We start from the raw sequence: 18,749 nt of genomic DNA, 5'->3' as shown, positions 1-18,749 counted from the left end.
TTCGATGTAGCGTTCAGCAACTCTTTTATTGCCAGTGGTTTATTCTTTGGACCGAAAAGGACGTATCTACTAAAGGCTTCAGCCAGTATCCTGTGTCTCAAGTGCCCACAACTTTTGCCCCGAGTAGAACGAGCTTGATGCACTCAGGCAGAGAGTGGAGGAATATGTACACATTCTCGCGCGTCGGCGTGTTTCCATACATGGACGTATCGTACTATATATATATATATATATACAGGAAGACCGGCAGGGCTCGTAGGTCGGTATGTCTGCGGTTCGGCCAAAACCGAAATTACTGGGTTAATGGAAGACCGGACGAAACCGTTCTCTTCCTCGACTCTCCGGGAAAGAGAGATCGAGGTAGTTTCACCCTCTGCGTTAGTCTGGAAAAAGACTAAGTTACCCCCTACCACGAGAAATAAGACAGCTTTTCCTTGCCCCTGCCAAACTTACTCTGCCCCGGTGAATGAATTCGAAGAATAACTCAATCCGAAAACTTTCACCTTTGATGCCACTCGCTTTTATACCCAACTGTCCAATTTTACTCCATTTGTCTATTCTTTGTTTATACAATTAACAATTATTATAGTATAATGCCTTCGTTTTATACCATCAAATCATTAGTTTTACGCTTTAATCAGACCAATTAGTCGTTTAATTAATGTAAACTCTAGTTGCAATCATCCCCGGTCAATTATTTATTATCATTCATCATAAATTGAACGCAATTATGATAGTGACGTGTAGTGTTTTACGTACACAGTGTGGGATGAGAGCGAAGCTCTGTGCGATGAGCTTTCGATGAATATTTCGAAGCTTTCAAGCTCAAGTCAATATGATATTTTTAAGAGCGTATTCGGGACGGATCTCGAAGAAAGCAATAGTGCCGTCGTTGAAAGGCAGAGACACGCTTCCGTCTAGAATAAGACCCGCGTCAAACCCACAGGACTTGACTGTTATCCTGTGGCACATTTGTCTCTCGGGACAATCGCGTGGTTTCGGCCAATTGGACGCTCGATACATTTCACGAATCATGTATGCCATCCTTCGATCCTCTAATGAGAAAAGAAAAAAGAGGAAGATAGAAAAACTTATTAGTATAGCAGTCGGATGTAAAAGCTGGAAAGTATAACGTGTGGTAAGGGGTATACATGTACCTGGATGAAAATCAAGGGCATTGTAATATTCGTGGAGGACTTCTTTGGCTTCCTTTTCGTTCATTTTCTTGCCAATGGCCAAAGCCAGTTGCTGAACTGTGTCCGGTGGTTGAATATTCATCCCTCGATACCAAAAACGAGAACCAGATCCTGTGCATACACAAATACCTGAAGAGCGAACTGTATATTCTTCGTTATTGTCAGCTTGGAATCTAAACGTGATTGCTCGTGGTGCCAAAAACTCCCCCATGAATACCTACGCGCGTGTCGGTATTTGCTTCATTTTAATCAATTCACTGCTATATATAGTATATTTTGTAGATTTACTTGCAAAACTGCTAACCTCGTTTAGCGCTAACCAAGGCAAAATTCTTCGGCGAGGCTGCAGCGCGTTTACTATTTCCCTCTGTGTTGATTTTACCAGAGCGCTATAAGCATTGATCATAATTAATAAAAGGTACATCGATGAACGGAGAAAAGGGTAGTGCTATCTGTGATAAAATATATATATATATATATAAAGCATGATTTTTCCGTGTAAATAGGCTCGCTGAGCTGATAATTAAATTTGAGACGACGACAGCTCTAAATTTATGTGTATCTATTTTCTACCCACTATCACCCCATAAAATTCGCAAAGCGCGCAGTTTAGAAACTTATAACCTCTTTGTATAAGTCATAACTACGCAAACCTTGTAATTTACAAGTTATAACTGCCAAAGTTATAATGTGCATAAAGCTATAACTTGCAGAAACTACCTTTCCGAGGGCTACCATTGCAATGAAGACACATCATGGCCTTTATGAAAATGAAGAATCGACGAGTCTTATTACTTATTTAAAAAGTTCGGAGAAATGATCGCTCGGAGAACACCCACGGCAAATATAAATGGAAGCTTAGTGAAACTCCAGTCCTTTATAATGATTTAACCAGTTTCGCATCTGTGTACGTGGATATTTTTAGAAGACATTACCAGGTCTCTGGGTCACACCTAGCGAATCTAATATAGTAGGTATTTTCCTGAGATCATAATGCTTTTAAATTATATATGTACTCGATTCTTCGCTCTCCCTGGCTTCTACTCTTCTCGTGCACGTGAAATGGTTTTCGATAAAGTCCTTCCCCAATCATCTCTACTCGAATCCGACTCCGCATCATTAATGTATACTCCCCCAAGAGCAATTTTTCGAACATCTTCTCGATTTCTATGCTGTACTCCAACGGAGCTGCCAGGATACTCGAGTGTGGTTCGGGACAAGGATTGACACCTATCACCGACTTCGTGTTGTCCGTAATCAACTTGGATGCCAGTAGAAAAGTTCCATCTCCTCCAATGGGTATGATTAAATCAGCCAATCTCACGCATTCGCTAGCTTCCTTAATTCTAAATTGATCGAATAACGATTCGGTGGGTCAGCTTCTTTCCATAAAGGATTATCAGCAATGTTGACAAAAGAAAAACTCGTTACCTCTTCAGGATACGAAAATTGATATTCAATTTTTTCAGGACACTGCCAAGATTCTTCTCATACGTCACTTGTAAATTATGCTCGTTAAGGATCTCCTCGGGATCGTTTCCCTGTTTCACCAATCTGTTTTTAAGCTCGTCGTCGCATAAATTAGGATACCTGGCCTTAACAAACTCCCAAGCAGACAACTTTGAAATGCCAAGTACAAGTTGCGGTCTATAACATCGACATGGCAAATAATTCGAGAGCCTCATATTCTCTTATTTATCCGAAGAATCTTTTTCATTTGCTTTTAGGTTATGATTTATGTATGTATTTGAATGTGATACTTGCCAATGACGTCAGAAGCCACGTTTGCAGTGTTATGTTTCCCGTGAAAATATAGGTTATTCGAAGGTATCGATCGAGGATGATGATGAAGAGGATGACTTTGAATGCGAGTAATTGCTAACAGCATCCTCCACAGCATGGATTTCGTACACCGCAGCACTCCGGTCCTGATCGTCTTTTGGTATTTCTTGGGAAGCAGCACGTACCACCCCCGGAACCTGCGCAGCTGTATATCCTTCCACAGGACTGACCACCGCATCCGCTATACGGTCGAAAGCCACTGCAGGGTTGACATTCGCATCTACGCAGTATACCAAATGTCCCATATTACAATTCGTCACAATTACTTTGCATCGAGAACGACTCCTATCGATGAGTCAACGTACGTTGAAAGAATCGATGAGAGATGTTACGGAACAAAATACTTTAGCGGATTTAAGAACCCCGAAAGAAAAGGACTTACTCGCAAGGCCTTGATCTGGCTTTAATACTATTTGCAATGCAGCAGCCTCGGTCTGTTTCAGCCCCGCACATAAAATCAGCGGAAACAGCTGGACCACAGCATCTTCTGCACGAGCAGCAACACGATTCCTCGTCGTTGGGAAGGCAAAATGAAGATTGGAATGTAGAATTGGGACATCGGTGGCAGAAGGGGGGTGGACAAGGAACTGATTGGTCAAGAGAACGGCAATATTGTGAATTGTATTGAGTGAATCCGCAACTACGATTGGTTTGATAAGATTGTCTGGCTGGTCCACAGGATCCTCTGCAGCCTCCACGAGTTCTAGCATCGCACATCACAGGATGCTCGGTTGGTTCGATGAATCGAGGTCTGCAGCAGTTAAAAGTTCCCAGAGTGCACGGATCGTCGCGATTATTATTGCATACGTGTGGTAACCGACGGTACTCATCGGACAGTTCAAATTCCTTACTGATCTTGCTCCCTCGTTCGGTAGGTGCATCGGAAGCTACGGAACAGAGAGAGGTATCTCCCGACGTAGTTTGGCCTTCCGACATGTACACGCGACTAGATCCTCCTCTTAGACGTAATTGACTGCTGCCCAAGGGCTCTATATCGCATGACTCTGTATCGTCACTACTAGCCCCAGGACAGTCTTTACATTCCTCCGAGATAACGCTGTTATCCGAAAGCAATTCCTGCAAAGTACTCAAAGATTTCAAGCTCTCGTCTCTGGTCGCAGCACGCGATACAGCGTTATCGATTGCGGAGGAGCAGCAAGGGCGGGAGTCGAGTTGACATTTAGGCTCGGAAGGGACTGCAGGGATGATCTTCGCAGGTTGACAGGCAGAGATCTGGCCATTGATCGTGTAGACTGTTTCGAGTTGCGAGGGAATGCCGCAAGGTCTTTCTGCGAGCGGATCCGGGCGCGGCAGGGCTATCTTGCTAGTGCAGTGTACCATTAGAGGCTGACAACGCCCGCAGCAACACCGTCTGGGAGTGGCTGGTGCGGTGGTTGGCGTTGTAGCGAGCTTGGACTGCGCTCTATAGCTCTTGGCTCGAAGCTGGAGTTGAGCTTGGACTTGAGGTCCGTCGGTTGCAAGGCAAGTTTCCGAGGAAGTTAGGCGCGGTTCTCCGGCTTGGGAGCACTGACCACGAAGGCCACTTAGGACTCTCGTATGTCGCTCCCTCGCGGTGCACTGACCAATGCTAAGCTCGCCGCAAACTCTTTTCCCCCTACTCCGTTGCTCTCTCGCATACGGCGCTTTCCGGACCAAGTGACGTCGTCCTCGCTCCGTTGCTCGCCTTCCCCGAACCACCGAGTCCTCTGCATCCGCTGCCACTCTGCCACTCGCCAAAGTCCACGGGCTGCCATCCAATTCCAATTCGTCGTTTCTTTCGTCCACCGGGAAGACTAGATCTTCCAATAATTCTGCTCCTATTGGGAGTATCGCGCGAAACTTGTTAATTCTTCGGGGTCAAATCGTGTAATACCGAAGTGTCAATTACGGTTAATGGCTTTGTCGACGTTGTCCGATCCTCCACCTCGAAGACGAACTCTTGTTCCTGAAATTAAGAAAATTAGGAGAAATTCTTTGCCCTTGACGATGCTCATGGGAGCTTTAGAGTTTTCTGGTGACGATAGAGGGGTTCTTTAATAAATAAATAGGAACGTTACTTGAGGAATACTGGCATCTATTTACGAGGTGATCTTCTCTGCAGGAAGTAGGTCTGAAGATAAAAATTAGATTGTTTGACTATTCCATATCATACGGCACATTTTATCCACGTTGGTAGGATAGAATCTCTTATGTATCTTCTTTGATACTTTCGAGCCAGGAATAACGGAAGATGCACGAACAGTTGCTTGGAATATATAAAAGGGCTTGCCAGTTTTACGACAAAGCTGAACTCACTCTTTATCTACAGCCGTCGCGTTCTCGACGTTTTTCTCAAGCTGCGTTTCTCTGTAAAAGGCAAAAGCAGAATAAAGAGCCAGTGAAAATTGTTCGTGGCATATTTTTTTTTTAAAGGATTTTTATTTTCGTCTAGCACTTAAACTCTGTTAATTTTACCTTTTTTTCATTTGCCTCTTTACCATGTGTGTACGCTTTCCTAAAACGGATTGCAAAGGTTAACCGATAAAACCTTAAACTAAAGCAACGACCAGACAGATAAGATAATCAAATAATGTCACTTACGAAGTTAAAGTTGCTTTTTATATTAACAGTTGTCTGCTACTCAGCTTAACTTTATTTAACTTATGCGTCTACGCTATTGTAAAGTAAAATGTATTTAGCGTTTAATTAATATAAGAGACCTTAATTCAATCATTTAGTAAATAGCTGTGATACCTACAGGCATGTATGCTAGAAACAAGCTTATAATGCTTTAAGATTAAGTAAACTAATAAATGCAAAACTGTACTCTTACGATTTCGAAGAACAATTATCCTGAGATTTAGCTGGTATTTTTTAGAATTATGAAATATATGTGAAAGTTTAATGTAATATCCGTGTTATTGATAAACTTTAAATTTAAATAATTTAAATAGCCTAATTTTATGCTCTTTTAATTTTTAGTTGCCAAAACATTAGACAGTCAAGAAAGTGTGATATGATTGTGTAATGTATACGGAGGCTGTAGTATTGTACAAATAACTTACTCGTGTATAGTACATGTATGTCTAATTAATTGTTAAATAAAATGCAAGTAGAATTAAATTTTACACAAATTTTCCATTTTTTTCTAATTTTATTTAGTATGTCATTTCAAAAACATGTTAAATGCAGGAGTCATAATAGCTTTAGTAGCACATTCAATTTATCTGTATAAAATATAATTGTTACTATTTCGTACTCTACAACGACAGCAATTGTTAATATTTGTTAATCGGTTATCATTACAGCGACAGCAATCTCTAGTACATACATTGTCATAACATCCATTTGGACTTCTGATGGGTTGAAAACAGGGAAATCTTTCAACAATATTTTGATTTAAATTGGAATTGCGTCTATAATTTCTTGTATCTGATGGGAATTGCTCTTTTACGTTATTATTGCTGGAATTTACTTGACGAACATCTTCTTCATTCTCCTCCCTGGTCGACGGAGCTATTGGAATTCGATTTATGTCTGATGCAGCGCACTCGAAATTACATCCGTCAGTACATTGATCGACTTTTGCATTAGCCGGACTTGGAGAAATTAGAATATTCCCTCTAATGAGTCGAGGATTCTTTGGACAAGAACTGTAGAATCTTGCGCATACCCTTGGATCGTCCGATCTCATACCTATGCATGGCTCGTTCCATGTATCATAGTGTAGTAGTTTCCTCGCGGGGCCATCATCATGAATGGTTTGAGTAGTAATGGATCGTCCCCCTTCTATAAATGCATCACGATTATTTATCTCACACTGGACAACTCGATTTGACTTTGGTCTCGAATACTGATTATTCTTATCCATAATATTCTTCTTAACCATTTGGCGAGAAATCAAGTCATTTACTCTGCCTTCGCTTTTCCTTGTGGATGATTCTTTGCTTATCACTTCTGCAGTTTTCCTTCTGAAATTGGTATCAGTGTCTTCTCCCTTAGAGCTACTGTCACTATCTACAAGCTTTTCTTCCCACTTCTTTGCCATTTTTGAGAATAATCGTTTCCTATAACTACTTGCATCAGCACCCTCGTTTCTTTTCGTGTCACTACTTTCCTTATCCGTTTCTTCATCCTTACTATCTCTGCTGTACAAAGGCCTTCTGAGTAATGGTGCGTTTAGTAATTTTTGTTTAACGTTACTCGAGTCGCTAGATTCGTCACCACTAGTCTTCTTGTCAGACTCACTTAATTTGTACTCAGACTCTTTCCTTCCCATTGATTTTAACGAACGTGTCCTTTCAAATGATCTTTCAGGTTCTTGTGATTTTCGTAATGTATTTAATTGCGAAGGAGTTGGGATTTCCACTTTCTTGGAAAAATCTATCCTACGTGAATCTTCGCTACGATAAGATCTTGATGATGGTAATTCATTCACTGATTTTTTATTATTGATGCTTGAGAATCTATCTTTACTACCAGTACTCCTTGATCTATATTTTTCTAAATTAGCTTGAGATATACTAGAATCTATTGTCTTTAAAGATTTTATTCTATTTATTGACATACGTTTCTCATCATTGGAGCTGGCACTCGTGGACTCTTTTCTCAAAGAATCTTTAGATAATCTGGCATTTATAAAATGAGGCTGGGATATCTTTTTCTCAGAAGGTTTCCTGTTTAATTTTATTAGCGATTTTGAAGCACGGTATTCCTTTGCTGCATTTTCAATATTATTTAAATTATTAACAGACGGTTTGGAGATAGGTTTCGTAAACTTGACAGATTTACTTCTAGAAATTGATGGTCTTGATTCAGTGGAATCAATAGATACGGGACTTTCCGTGTGATCGGAGAATACAGTTTCCTTGGCAGAAGAGGCACTATCTGATTTATCATTAAAGTTAGAGTTAGAGTATCTATGTATGGTTTTTTCATTACTTGATAATTCATGAATGGGCTTTTTGGGATCAGTTTTCATATTTCTTGCAGATATAATTTTTGGAACTGACGACCTTAATTTTTTTAAGCTGGCCCATAAGGGATTCTCTTCACGATGGGATGACGAAGTTTCCTTGACAAGTGAAGTCTTACTTGTTTCGTGTGGTAACCCAGTACGATAACTTTCTGTTGATTTTTCTTTATTCAGTAAATCGCCAATGGATTTCTCGACATCAGGTTTCACAGACTTTACAGATTCTGACCTATTTATTGAGGATCTAGATTTAGTAGAACTTACTGGTAATTGTCTCTTTGCGTGTAATGGTAACAGAGTCTTCCTGGCTGGAATTGTACCAGAAGGACAAGTAGCATGATTTTTAGAGAATTTTAAATTAGGATTTATTTTGGGACAAAGGTTGTCAGATTTTACTTGAAATTCATTGATTCCTCCTTTTTGAAAAATTGGTTTAGAAATCGAATTTTCAGGAGTTACTTTTGATAGTGATTTTCGGTAATCTCTTTTATCAAACGTTGAAAGTTTGCTTGCGCTTAAACGAGGCTTGTGTATTGCTTCCTTTGAAAAATCAATTGATTTAGACATGGAACCATTAATTAATTTACTGCTATCGTCTTTAAAACCTTTTGCTGTAATTGACCTCGTCTGACGAAGCTCTCTCTTTTTATTTACACCTGTTTGGGAGATTTCATTTAAGTTACCAGGAACAACCTTACCTGAAGTTTTACTGTATTCTACTTTTTCTTTTCTAACTATATCTTTATCATCATTGTACATTGCTGTTGCTGGAATGTATGAATTTGCAGTTTCCAACTTGTCCGTCGATGCAATTGATGATGTTTTTAGCCCCTTCTGTTTATCTATTTGACTTGTTAACGTATATGGTTTAGATATACGTGTTTTCCTCATAGACGTAACAATTTTGGGTTTCTCTGGTACTTTACTGATATTTCCTATTTCAGGTTTCATATCTGTAATACTTGAAGTCCCTTGAGCAGCATCTACGGACAAAGGTTTTAAGGAAGCTGGTTTTGCAATTTCGAGATCACCATCGCCCATCAATTTTTCTTTATTCGTCGCTATTGCTAAATGGGAAGGACTCGTAGAAACACCTACACTGGTCACAGTCTTGGTGACAACTTGAATAAAATTCGGATTTAAAGCAATCCCATTATTTTTATTCATATTTCTCGCATGCGTTATTTTCTTATTTCCCCACGCATCTGTTTCAGGACTAGAAACTAAATCAGAACGGACTATTTCTCTGTCCTCATTCTCATCACCTAATTCTGCAGGTGTGAGTGTCCCACATGATATTGCTAACGCTACATTTATTTTATCTGATATTCTTGTTCTACTAGTAATATCCAATACATTTGGTGACACTGAATTAATATTCAATTTTCTCCTCTCAGGTGGAACATTTTTCTCTGTTATGCTGGCGATATTTTTCTCCGCAGAATTTACCAGTTTTCCACTTTTTCTTCTTGTTAAATTCCTCGATGAACGTGTGTTTTCGAACGATGTGGAAATTTTCCCTTTCATCGCTAACCCAGGTGGGCTTTTGATAGGTGATAAACATCCTAAATTTTTAACTTGAGTGTGTAATATATTTTTTGATATTGATTTATTTAAATTATGCTTTTTTTTTCTAGTTTTATCATACCCATTATGATCATGAAGTACGTTTTTATTGCTTGATCCAATCCCTGACATACTTTCTTTGCAAGCACTGTTTTTAATTTCATGGCAGCTGCCATTATTTTCTTTCTTTATCAATTTTGCATATTAAAAAGGAATTTAATGCTTTTATACTTATTTAATTTTCTTTGGTACAACGGTATTATTAACTTCATTAATTTAGAATTTCTATTATTTACATTCAATTTTTCAAATTTATAGGTTATTAAATTAATCGCTGTGAATACAGCCGACCTATACTTACTTAATAGTAAACGTCAACGTTTTTCCAACAATATCCTTTATGACTCATCCACATTCACCTCTAAACTATCAAATGATTCTTTCTTTGATATCTCTAATCCTGTTGGATCCATTTGCATTTCCGCTTGTGTCCCAGTACTAAGAGTTTCTCTTTCCAACTTTACACTCAAAAGTAACCGTTCGTTTTTATTTTCCAATTCATACTGCGAGATCAACTTATTCAAAACAGTATTCGAAGTTTGACTATCCATATTTATGTAAGTCTTTGAGTCTACAATTTCTTCCTTTTTCCTCGGTTCTGGTTCGGTTATCATCATTTGAGGCATTGAAATTGCTTTAGATAATTCTCTACTTTTTTGTCGAGACAACATTGATCCTGAAGTTCTATCGTCCAAATCTTCTTTATAAGCTGGCTCAAACAAGCTAATAACTCTATCCTCTTGGTTCGATATACTAGATCTTGAAGAACTAACGGAGGAGATTGTTCTTATATTGTCAAATGACCCTATCGAAATATTAGACATGCTTCGGTTGTTCATAATATCAGAATGCACACTGTTTAACCATGTATTGGTATTTGTGCGTTTAAAATTTGTTTCATTAACATCCTGCTCCAATCCATGTCCAGTATTTAATTCATCGTCTTTGAAATCATCACGCTTAAGCGAGGAATTTTTTGTCTTCATACTCCGTTTATTTGAAAATTTTAAATCGTTGCTTTCCTCGTTTTCATCATCGGATATTTCGACATTCTGTGTTCTATTACTTGAATGTCGTTTCTCATTATTAATTAGATTTTTAGGCGGCGTTACACAAAAACATAATTTATCATCACAGTCTCCCACATTCCCAATATCTTCATTTACGCAAATCATTCGGTTTAGGTAAATTGTATGGCAAGTGTTTTCATCCGATGTACCGGAGTTAAAACTATTCGACTTGGCTCTTGAGTTTGTCGATCTCCTCACAGATGCAGATATCTTTTCCTGGTCGCTGATACCACGTGACGCTGCTCGTTCCATTGTCTTTAAATTTTTAAGAGTTGATCTACCTGACCGATCTACTGTGCTCCTTCGCTCTTCTTCGGATGGTAAGTGTTCAGTCATTGTTGATTTTCTTAACGTTGGTCGGCTTCCTCTGGAGATATAACTTGGCTCCTTGGTTCTGTCGTCTACGGTTGATAGCCATTCATTTCTTTCATGTGCAGACTGACCCCTTGAAACAACACTTGTGCACGTTGGCATACGAGACGATCGTCCAGTTTGACAACTAATTACCTCGTCTGCCGGTTCATTGAAACTAGTCTTATAGCACCTTGACCTTGAGCTTGGTAATGTCGATCTTCTAGATGGTGCAGATATTCTGTCTTGACCACCCGAACAACGCGATGCTACACGTTCGTTTGCATCTAAATCATTAAGAGTTGACATACCTGACCGATCTATTATACCCCTTTGCTCTTCTTGAGATGGTAAGTGTTGAGTCATTGTAGATTTTCCCAAAGTTTGTTGGCTTCCTCTGGAGATATAACTTGGCTCTTGGGTTCTGTCATCTACGGTTGAAAACCATTCATTCTCTTTAACAGCAGACTGACCCCTTGACACAACATTTGAGCTTGATGGCATACAAGATGATCCTCCACTTTGACGAATAATTACTTCGTCTTCCGGTTCACTGAAGGTATTTCTATAGTTCCTTGACGTTGAGTTTGATGACGTTGGTTTTCTAGACTGCGAAGACATTCTATCCTGACCAATCATACTACGCGATGGTCCTTGCTCCAAAGGGCTTGAATTATCTCGCGTTGATCTACCAGATCGATCTACAGTACTCCTTGCATCTTCAGATGGCATGAAATCAGTCTTTGCCGATGTTGTAATTGTTGCTTGAGTAACCCTTAAAACACAGCTTGGTTTCCCGGTTTGCTCGTCTATCGTCGATACCCATTCGTTCTCTTCAATATTAGACAGACTGTTCGAATATACGCTGGTACAAGTCGGTACGCGAGACGATCGTCCCGTTTGATGACTAATTGCTTCATCCGTCGGTTCACTGAAGCCAGTCATAAAGCTCCTTGACATTGAATTTGGTAACGCTGATTTTCTAGATGGTGCAGATATTCGTTCATGATTACTCACACCACGCGAAGTTACTCGTTCTGTGGGACCTAGACTACTTCCTGTTGATCTACCGGAACGATCTACCGTACTCCTCGCTTCTTCAGATGGAACGAAACCAGTCATTGTTGATTTTGCGATTGTTTCTTGGGTGTCTCTTTCAACGTAGCTGGGTTCCCAGGTTTCCTCATCATCTGTTGATACCCATTCATTATCTTCGATATCAGACTGTCCTTTGGAAAATCTGCCTGTGCTTGTCGGTACGCGAGACGATCGTCCGGTTTGATAAGAACATGCTTCGTCCCTTGGATCATTACAGCTAGTTTTAAAGCTTCTTGAGGTCGAGCTTGGTAGTGTTGATTTTCTAGATGGCGTAGATATTCGATCCTGATCAATCGTACTGCGCGTTGGTACTCGCTCCGACGGATTTAAATTACTCAGCGTTGATCTACCAGATCGATCTACCGAACACATTCTCGCATCTTCAGATGGCATGCAATCAGTCATTGTTGATTTTGCGATTGTTGTTTGTGTATCCTGTGAAATATAGCTTGGTTCTCCAGTTTTCTTGTCTACTGTTGGCACCCATTTATTCTCTTCGATATGAGACAGACCACCTGAATATACACTGGTACTTGTCAGTACACGAGAGGATTGTCCAGATTGACGACTAATTTCTTCCTCTCCTGGTTCACTGAAGCTGGTTACAATGCTCCTTGACATGGAGTTTGGTAGCGTTGATTTTTTAGATGGCGCAGATACTCGTTCATGATCAATCATACTACGAGGAGCCTCTCGTTCTACTGGACATAAACTACCTCCCGTTGATTTACCAGATCGATCTACCGTACACCTTCGCACTTCTTCAGGTTCCAAGTATTCATTCTTTGTAGATTTTCTCATCGTTCCTTGGGTATTTCTCGAAATGTTACTAGGTTCGCGGAACTCATCGTCTCTCGTTTGTAGCCATTCGTCTTCTTCGACATTAGACGGTACCCTGGGAAAATCGCTTTCGCTCGCCGGTGTGTAAAACGATAAAGCTGCAGATTTCGAAGGTTCGGTTTGCTTTGAACTTACACTTTGTTTTGGTATTGAACGGGAATGTGTATCTCGTTGTGATGATGACGGACATACAAATGAGACTTCCGGTTTTCTCGCAATTTCCATTGTATCATTACTTTCCAAGATATCGTGATCGAAATCTTCGTTAACACTGACATCACTCATTGCATTACCGTAATTGTCTTTCGGTTTCGATTTTATTGATTCTAACCTACTACTATCCCGTTTACTGCTGCTACTTGTAGGACACCGTTGCCCAGATACTGATCGATCTTCCATGACTGAAAAATCGCTATTTGATTGATTTGTTATTGACATTACATTCAACGATTTCGACATAGCGTCTGTTGAAATGACAATAGATAAAGTAGCTACAGAATCTTTAGGTAATACTACAATTGGCAATGCTCCAGGTTCCTCAACATTAGACTGTGCTCTCGAAAAAGTTATTGCGTTTGATGGCACACGAGGAGATGTTCTTGTTTGATAGCTGCTTACGTCGTCCGAAGGCTCAGCCATACTAGATTTAATAGGCCTTGGCATTGACCTTGACCGTGTTGATTCCCTTTCCCGAGCACTGGTATCCCGTGATGCTGCTCGTTCCATTGCCTCTAAATTGCTTAGAGTTGATCTACCTGATCTGTCTACTGTAGTCTTTCGCTCTTCTTCCGGTTGTAAGGATTCTTCCACAGTCGATCTTTTTCTTTCCTGACTATATCTTGAAGTACAGCTTGGTTCTCGCTTTTCACAATCCTCCAGCATCTCTTGATTAGATGCTCTTTTAATACTAGCATCACTCTGAATTTTTCCAACACTACATTTTGATCGTGACTTTGTTAATTCCGATCTACTAGAATCTTGTTTACTTCTAATGCTGGTAGCATTTTGTGACCCAGATCGTAAATTTTTTTCGCTCTCCAAATGCACAATATCTGGTTGGTTTGTTATCGACATTTGATCCTCTGTTTTTACTGTACATATTGTAGAAAATATTATGTCCACGGTAGCTAGAGAATCTTTGGATGCTCCTGTAGTTAGACATCTGTCTGAACCTTCAATACTAGACTTGGATCTCGAATAAGTGGTATCGTCTGCCAGCGTGTGAGAAGATGTCCCGCTTTTACGGCTACTTACATCGTTTATCGGCTCGCGTATACTAGATTTACTACTCCTTGACATTGATCTTGACCGTGTCGATTCTCCGGATAGTCTAGATATACTCTCCTGCGTACTATCATCTCGTGATGCATTTTGTTCCATCGCGTCTAAATTACTTAGAGTCGATCCCCCTGATACATCTACAGTACTCTGTGGTCCTTGTTCGGGTGGAATTGATCGTAGCGTTGTAGATATTCTTATTTCCTGTTGAGTAGTCGTAGAAATATAACATGGCTCTCGGATCACATCATCGTGTATGGGCAATAGTTCGTTTTCTTCAACATTAGGCTGTGTATACGAAAAAACGCTTTTTTTAGTAGATACGCGAGATGATCGTTTGCTTTTACGGCTACTTACATCGTCTATCGTTTCGCCCATACCAGATTTAAAGTTTTTGGGCACTGACTTTGATCGTGAGGATTTTCTAGATGGTGTAGATATTTTGCCCTTAGCACAGGTATCTCTTAATGCTTCTCTTTCCATTGCTTCTAATTTACTTTTCGTTGATCTGCTTGTTCGACCTGTTGTGCTCTTTCGACCTTGTTCGGGTACCAAAGATTCTTTCATTGTAGATTTTCCGATGGTTTGCTCGCTGGTTCCTGAAATGAGGCTTTCTTCTCGCATGCCATCATTGTCCGTTGGTAATAGTTCATTCTCTTCTGCATTAGATTGTGTCTTCGACAAGCTGCTCTGGCTTGTCGGCGCGCCTGAAGATCGTCCCCTCTTACGGCTACTAATATCGTCAGTGGTTCTACATTTAATACGTTTTGCTTTCATCTTTGACTTTGTCGATTTTTTACAAGTTGCTGGTACTCTTTCCTGGTCAATTTTATCTCGTGAAACTGATCGTTCAATTGCTTCTAAATTTCTTGTCGTAGATCCATCAGTTTGATCTATTGTACTCTTCCGGTATCTTTCGCACTTTGAAGATTTTTTCTTGATAGATTTTCTCTTTTTTTCCTGACTCTTTCTAGATATATGACTTTGCTTTTGTATATCATCGTCGTCTGTTAATAGCGATTTGTTTTCATCAGCCAAAGACTGCAAACATGCATAGCTGCCTTTGGTTGTCACGATGCTAGAAGATAGTCTGCTTACATCGTTCATTGATTCGGTTATACTACATTTAATAGTTTTTGACATTGACTTTGAACGTGTGGATTTTCTAGACGGTCTCGATATTCTTTTCTGACTTTTGGTATCTCGTGATGATGCTCGATCCATCGCATCCAAATTACTTACAATTGGTCTACATATTCGATCCATTGTATTCTTCCGCCGTTCTTCGGGTAGTAAAGATTTTTTCATCGTCGATTTTTTCGTGGTTCGTTGGCTACTTTTTGAAAGATATTTTTTTTTCCGCATATCCTTATAGCCTGTTGCTACCGAGTCATTCACTTCAACATTAGACGATGCGTTTGATAAACTACTTTTACTTAACGACTTGCATGGAGAGCGTCCGCGTTTACGACTACTTTTAACATCTGTTTTATAAGATTTAATACTTTTCTTTTTTACACTTGATCCTGTAGATTTTTTACTTCGTGTAGATGATCTGTATTGAGCATTGGTATCTCGTGACGATGTTCGTTCACACGTTTCTAGTTTACTTGCAGTAGACCTAACTGATCGATCCGTCATAGCCTTTCGCTTTCCTTTAATCATTAATTTTTTTGTTTGGCTACCTGTTGAAGTATAGCTTTTGTCTCGCGTTGTGTCACATGCATCTGATGATACTTCACTTTCTTTATCCTTACATGGCGTATACAGTAATGAAGCTTTTTTGGATAACTTACTTTTTTTCGAGCTTAAGTTTCTTTTAGGTGTTGAAGAATATCGCATACCTGATTTTGAAAATTTTGAGTTTCCAAATAGAGCTTTGGGCTTTGCCGTACTCCTTGGAATATCAGTATATACCAAACCCTTATAATACATATCAGAAGCATTAGAAGAACCTCGCATAGCAATAATGTTTTTCCTCGTCTTTCCATTACTGTCAATTTTGGATTTTGTCCTCATGGATTTCGACTTCATACAATCTTGATAGCCCGTAATACTGCTAACAGATTCTTGTACAGGTGTAAACTGTTTTTTATCCTTTGACTGACCAGAATCTAAGCTAGCTGTTGCCGATATCTTATCGCACGACGTGGTCTTAGAGGGTTTAGAGATTACTATAGCCAAGGTACCTGGAGAATCTTTTGTTGCTGACTCTTGGCAGCACATACCTTTGCCTTTGAGAAAACATGGACATAAGCCTTGTATGGATTGAGTAATTTCGTTTCTTTCATTTTCATTGCAAAGTAAGTGTTTTTCCTGAAAATCTACCGTAGCAAAATTTGGATCATACAGATCTATTTGTAACCCACTGTCTTTATAAATTACAAAATTATTTGAAGCAGTCGGAACTCTTGAGTCTCCTGGTGTATCATCCAAGTTTGATCTGGTTGGAACTCCGATTGATATAATAATATTTCTTGCATCTTCATCGTTAGACGACTCTTCTATAGAAGGTATATCTTCCTGAGGACTTAAATCACTGCCACCTCTCATACGTAGGTGACAGTAATTCAGACAACCATGATTATTAGCTAGCTCATCCTGATATATTTGAGCATGATTATTATCGTGATTAAAATTGGAATATGTTGAATAATTGTAGGTATAGGTCTTGATTTGAAAGTTTTCTCTCCAGCATTTTCCTAGAATTGTTATTGTGGTGCTTAAGTGAGTGTACAGGTTTGTATCACTATAACATTTATCAACACATATTATTTGCAGGTAATTGAACAATTTTTTATACTTCATATAAGTCTCTAAATTAAAAGGGTAGAAAAATAGCATTTTACGATTACAATAGACATAACAATAAAAGTCTCATAGTCAAATATTTATATAACTTGAATGCTGTACTCTGACGTAAAATATCCTGTATATGAACAAATTGTATAGCAGTTACTCACGTAGAGAACTAATCATCATTTCCGATGATTATTTTAAAAAGGAAGTTTTGTTTTTTTTTTCTTCATGAAATAAAATTTTGCATTTTTTAAGGTTAATTTTGTAGTAACTAAAAAAGAGTTAAGAAGTTTTGACGGTTTGGACGTGAAGTTAGTTCATATATTATCGAGTAATTAGGTGCATTCTAAATTAGATCTAAAGAGTATAAATTAATTTCTTCCAGGCATCACACATGCTTGGTAAGAGAGCTGAGTAAAATACGCATCGGGCTGTTCAATTCAGTCAATTTGCTTCGACGCTTAGTAAGCGTCGAGTGGCCCTCAGCGCGAATATTGAATGAACCCATGGGTCTATGGCAGCATTGGATATATCCTAGAAATAGAGAGGGCTATACAAGGGTTGATTTCCAGTTAGCCTGAAAATCGACACGATCAGAAAAAGACATTTAGTTTGCGTAACATTTAATATACCATTTGTGCCTCAATCTGTCGATTTTCATTTTAACTTTAAAGTAACCATAAGGTTTGTTCCAACATCACAAAAAACCGTTGATGGAACTGTCACATTTTTGGAGGGAACCTAATATTCCACCACAATTTAGATATTTAACCGTTTCGTGAGTGAATTTTCCAGGTTTTTCCTGGTGTTAGAAAAAGCCCATAAAGAATGCGAAAAATAAACTATAATTTATTGTCAAAATTCAGTCCCATTTATTAATTATGTAGCATTCTGAATACAAACAATAAGATGAAAATAAGTATTTAAGTGGAACAAGTCAACGTTAATTTATTTCGCAGTATCCTGCTATATTTGCAATAGCTGTATCGTATCGAATGGTAGAATTTGGTTGATATGAATTTTCGCCAAAAGTAAAATACAAAATACACATATGAACATTGGAGATCGTTTATCGAGCATTGTACTTCACGCATCAACTAAGTATTTTCAATGCTAACGCGTTCCAATGTTGTATTTTTCCTGACCATCCTACGAACGATTGCCCATCCTCATCTTCACCCCATCCTAATGATAAGCACTTACATACTGCAGCAAACGCTAGTCTCGATATGTGTAAATTAATACAACCTCAACTAGTTCTAATATTGATATGCATACATTATCGTCACTTAGAAATAAAATTAAATTACCAATGACACTTAGTATAAATTGTTTATTACAAAAGCTTGAAAACAACACATTTATAAAGAATATAGATTTAAATTTAAAGTATCATGAATAAAATTATCAAATTGGCACTACATCAGTGATAGTGCTACATCAAGGCATGTAGTCTAAGAGGATGGATGTCAGGTAGCTTAAAATTTGTGAAATTCTACGAGGCAGGCGTCCTGCTCGCTATTTCACGTGTCTGGTGCCTTCCACATATTCGTAAACCAACCCGGACGGTATATTTACACCGTGGTAGCTGTCCTAAACTACGAGGGAGAATTGCTAAGGCTGTGGAACTTGGAAGGCAAGGAAAGGCCATGAGCCATGAAATAGTCCATCTTCCCTCACCCCTTATTCAAGTAT

General features: G+C 39.0%; 2 protein-coding genes across 2 annotated transcripts; both read right to left on the bottom strand.

Annotated features, from left to right (window-relative positions):
* Positions 1 to 825: 825 nt before the first annotated feature.
* LOC136778695 (NAD kinase 2, mitochondrial-like) lies at positions 826 to 2,881 on the bottom strand. The gene is made up of 5 exons (XM_066735793.1): positions 2,628 to 2,881; positions 2,213 to 2,542; positions 1,501 to 1,585; positions 1,158 to 1,413; positions 826 to 1,055 (listed from the first exon to the last, which is right to left on the bottom strand). Exons 1-5 carry the CDS (start codon positions 2,879 to 2,881, stop codon positions 826 to 828), a joined length of 1,155 nt encoding a protein of 384 aa, XP_066591890.1.
* Positions 2,882 to 6,265: 3,384 nt separating this feature from the next.
* On the bottom strand, positions 6,266 to 17,136 carry LOC136778693 (serine-rich adhesin for platelets-like). Its single transcript, XM_066735792.1, has 4 exons — positions 17,111 to 17,136; positions 9,978 to 17,004; positions 6,349 to 9,744; positions 6,266 to 6,277 (listed from the first exon to the last, which is right to left on the bottom strand). Exons 1-4 carry the CDS (start codon positions 17,134 to 17,136, stop codon positions 6,266 to 6,268), a joined length of 10,461 nt encoding a protein of 3,486 aa, XP_066591889.1.
* Positions 17,137 to 18,749: the final 1,613 nt, after the last annotated feature.

Source organism: Prorops nasuta, unplaced genomic scaffold (genome assembly GCF_024137725.1).
Source record: "Prorops nasuta isolate Cenicafe-Biocafe unplaced genomic scaffold, Cenicafe_Pnas_1.2 PNAS00014, whole genome shotgun sequence".
NCBI classification, from domain to species: domain Eukaryota; kingdom Metazoa; phylum Arthropoda; class Insecta; order Hymenoptera; family Bethylidae; genus Prorops; species Prorops nasuta.
Note: the sequence above shows the minus strand (reverse complement) of the source record. Positions and strands in the feature narration are given on the sequence as shown.

What these genes read in the sequence shown, in the direction of transcription:
- LOC136778695 (XM_066735793.1), bottom strand. Translation starts at nt 2,881, where the DNA reads ATGAGGCTCTCGAATTATTTGCCATGTCGATGTTATAGACCGCAACTT. An exon ending in CAGGGAGAGCGAAGAATCGA is followed by an intron (nt 1,586 to 2,212) that starts GTACATATATAA and finishes CAATGCTTATAG; the next exon opens with CGCTCTGGTAAAATCAACAC. An exon ending in CTTGGTTAGCGCTAAACGAG is followed by an intron (nt 1,414 to 1,500) that starts GTTAGCAGTTTT and finishes ACACGCGCGTAG; the next exon opens with GTATTCATGGGGGAGTTTTT.
- LOC136778693 (XM_066735792.1), bottom strand. Translation starts at nt 17,136, where the DNA reads ATGAGACTTTTATTGTTATGTCTATT. An exon ending in CTTTTATTGTTATGTCTATT is followed by an intron (nt 17,005 to 17,110) that starts GTAATCGTAAAA and finishes TAAATGTTATAG; the next exon opens with TGATACAAACCTGTACACTC. An exon ending in AATCATTTGATAGTTTAGAG is followed by an intron (nt 9,745 to 9,977) that starts GTGAATGTGGAT and finishes AAATTGATAAAG; the next exon opens with AAAGAAAATAATGGCAGCTG.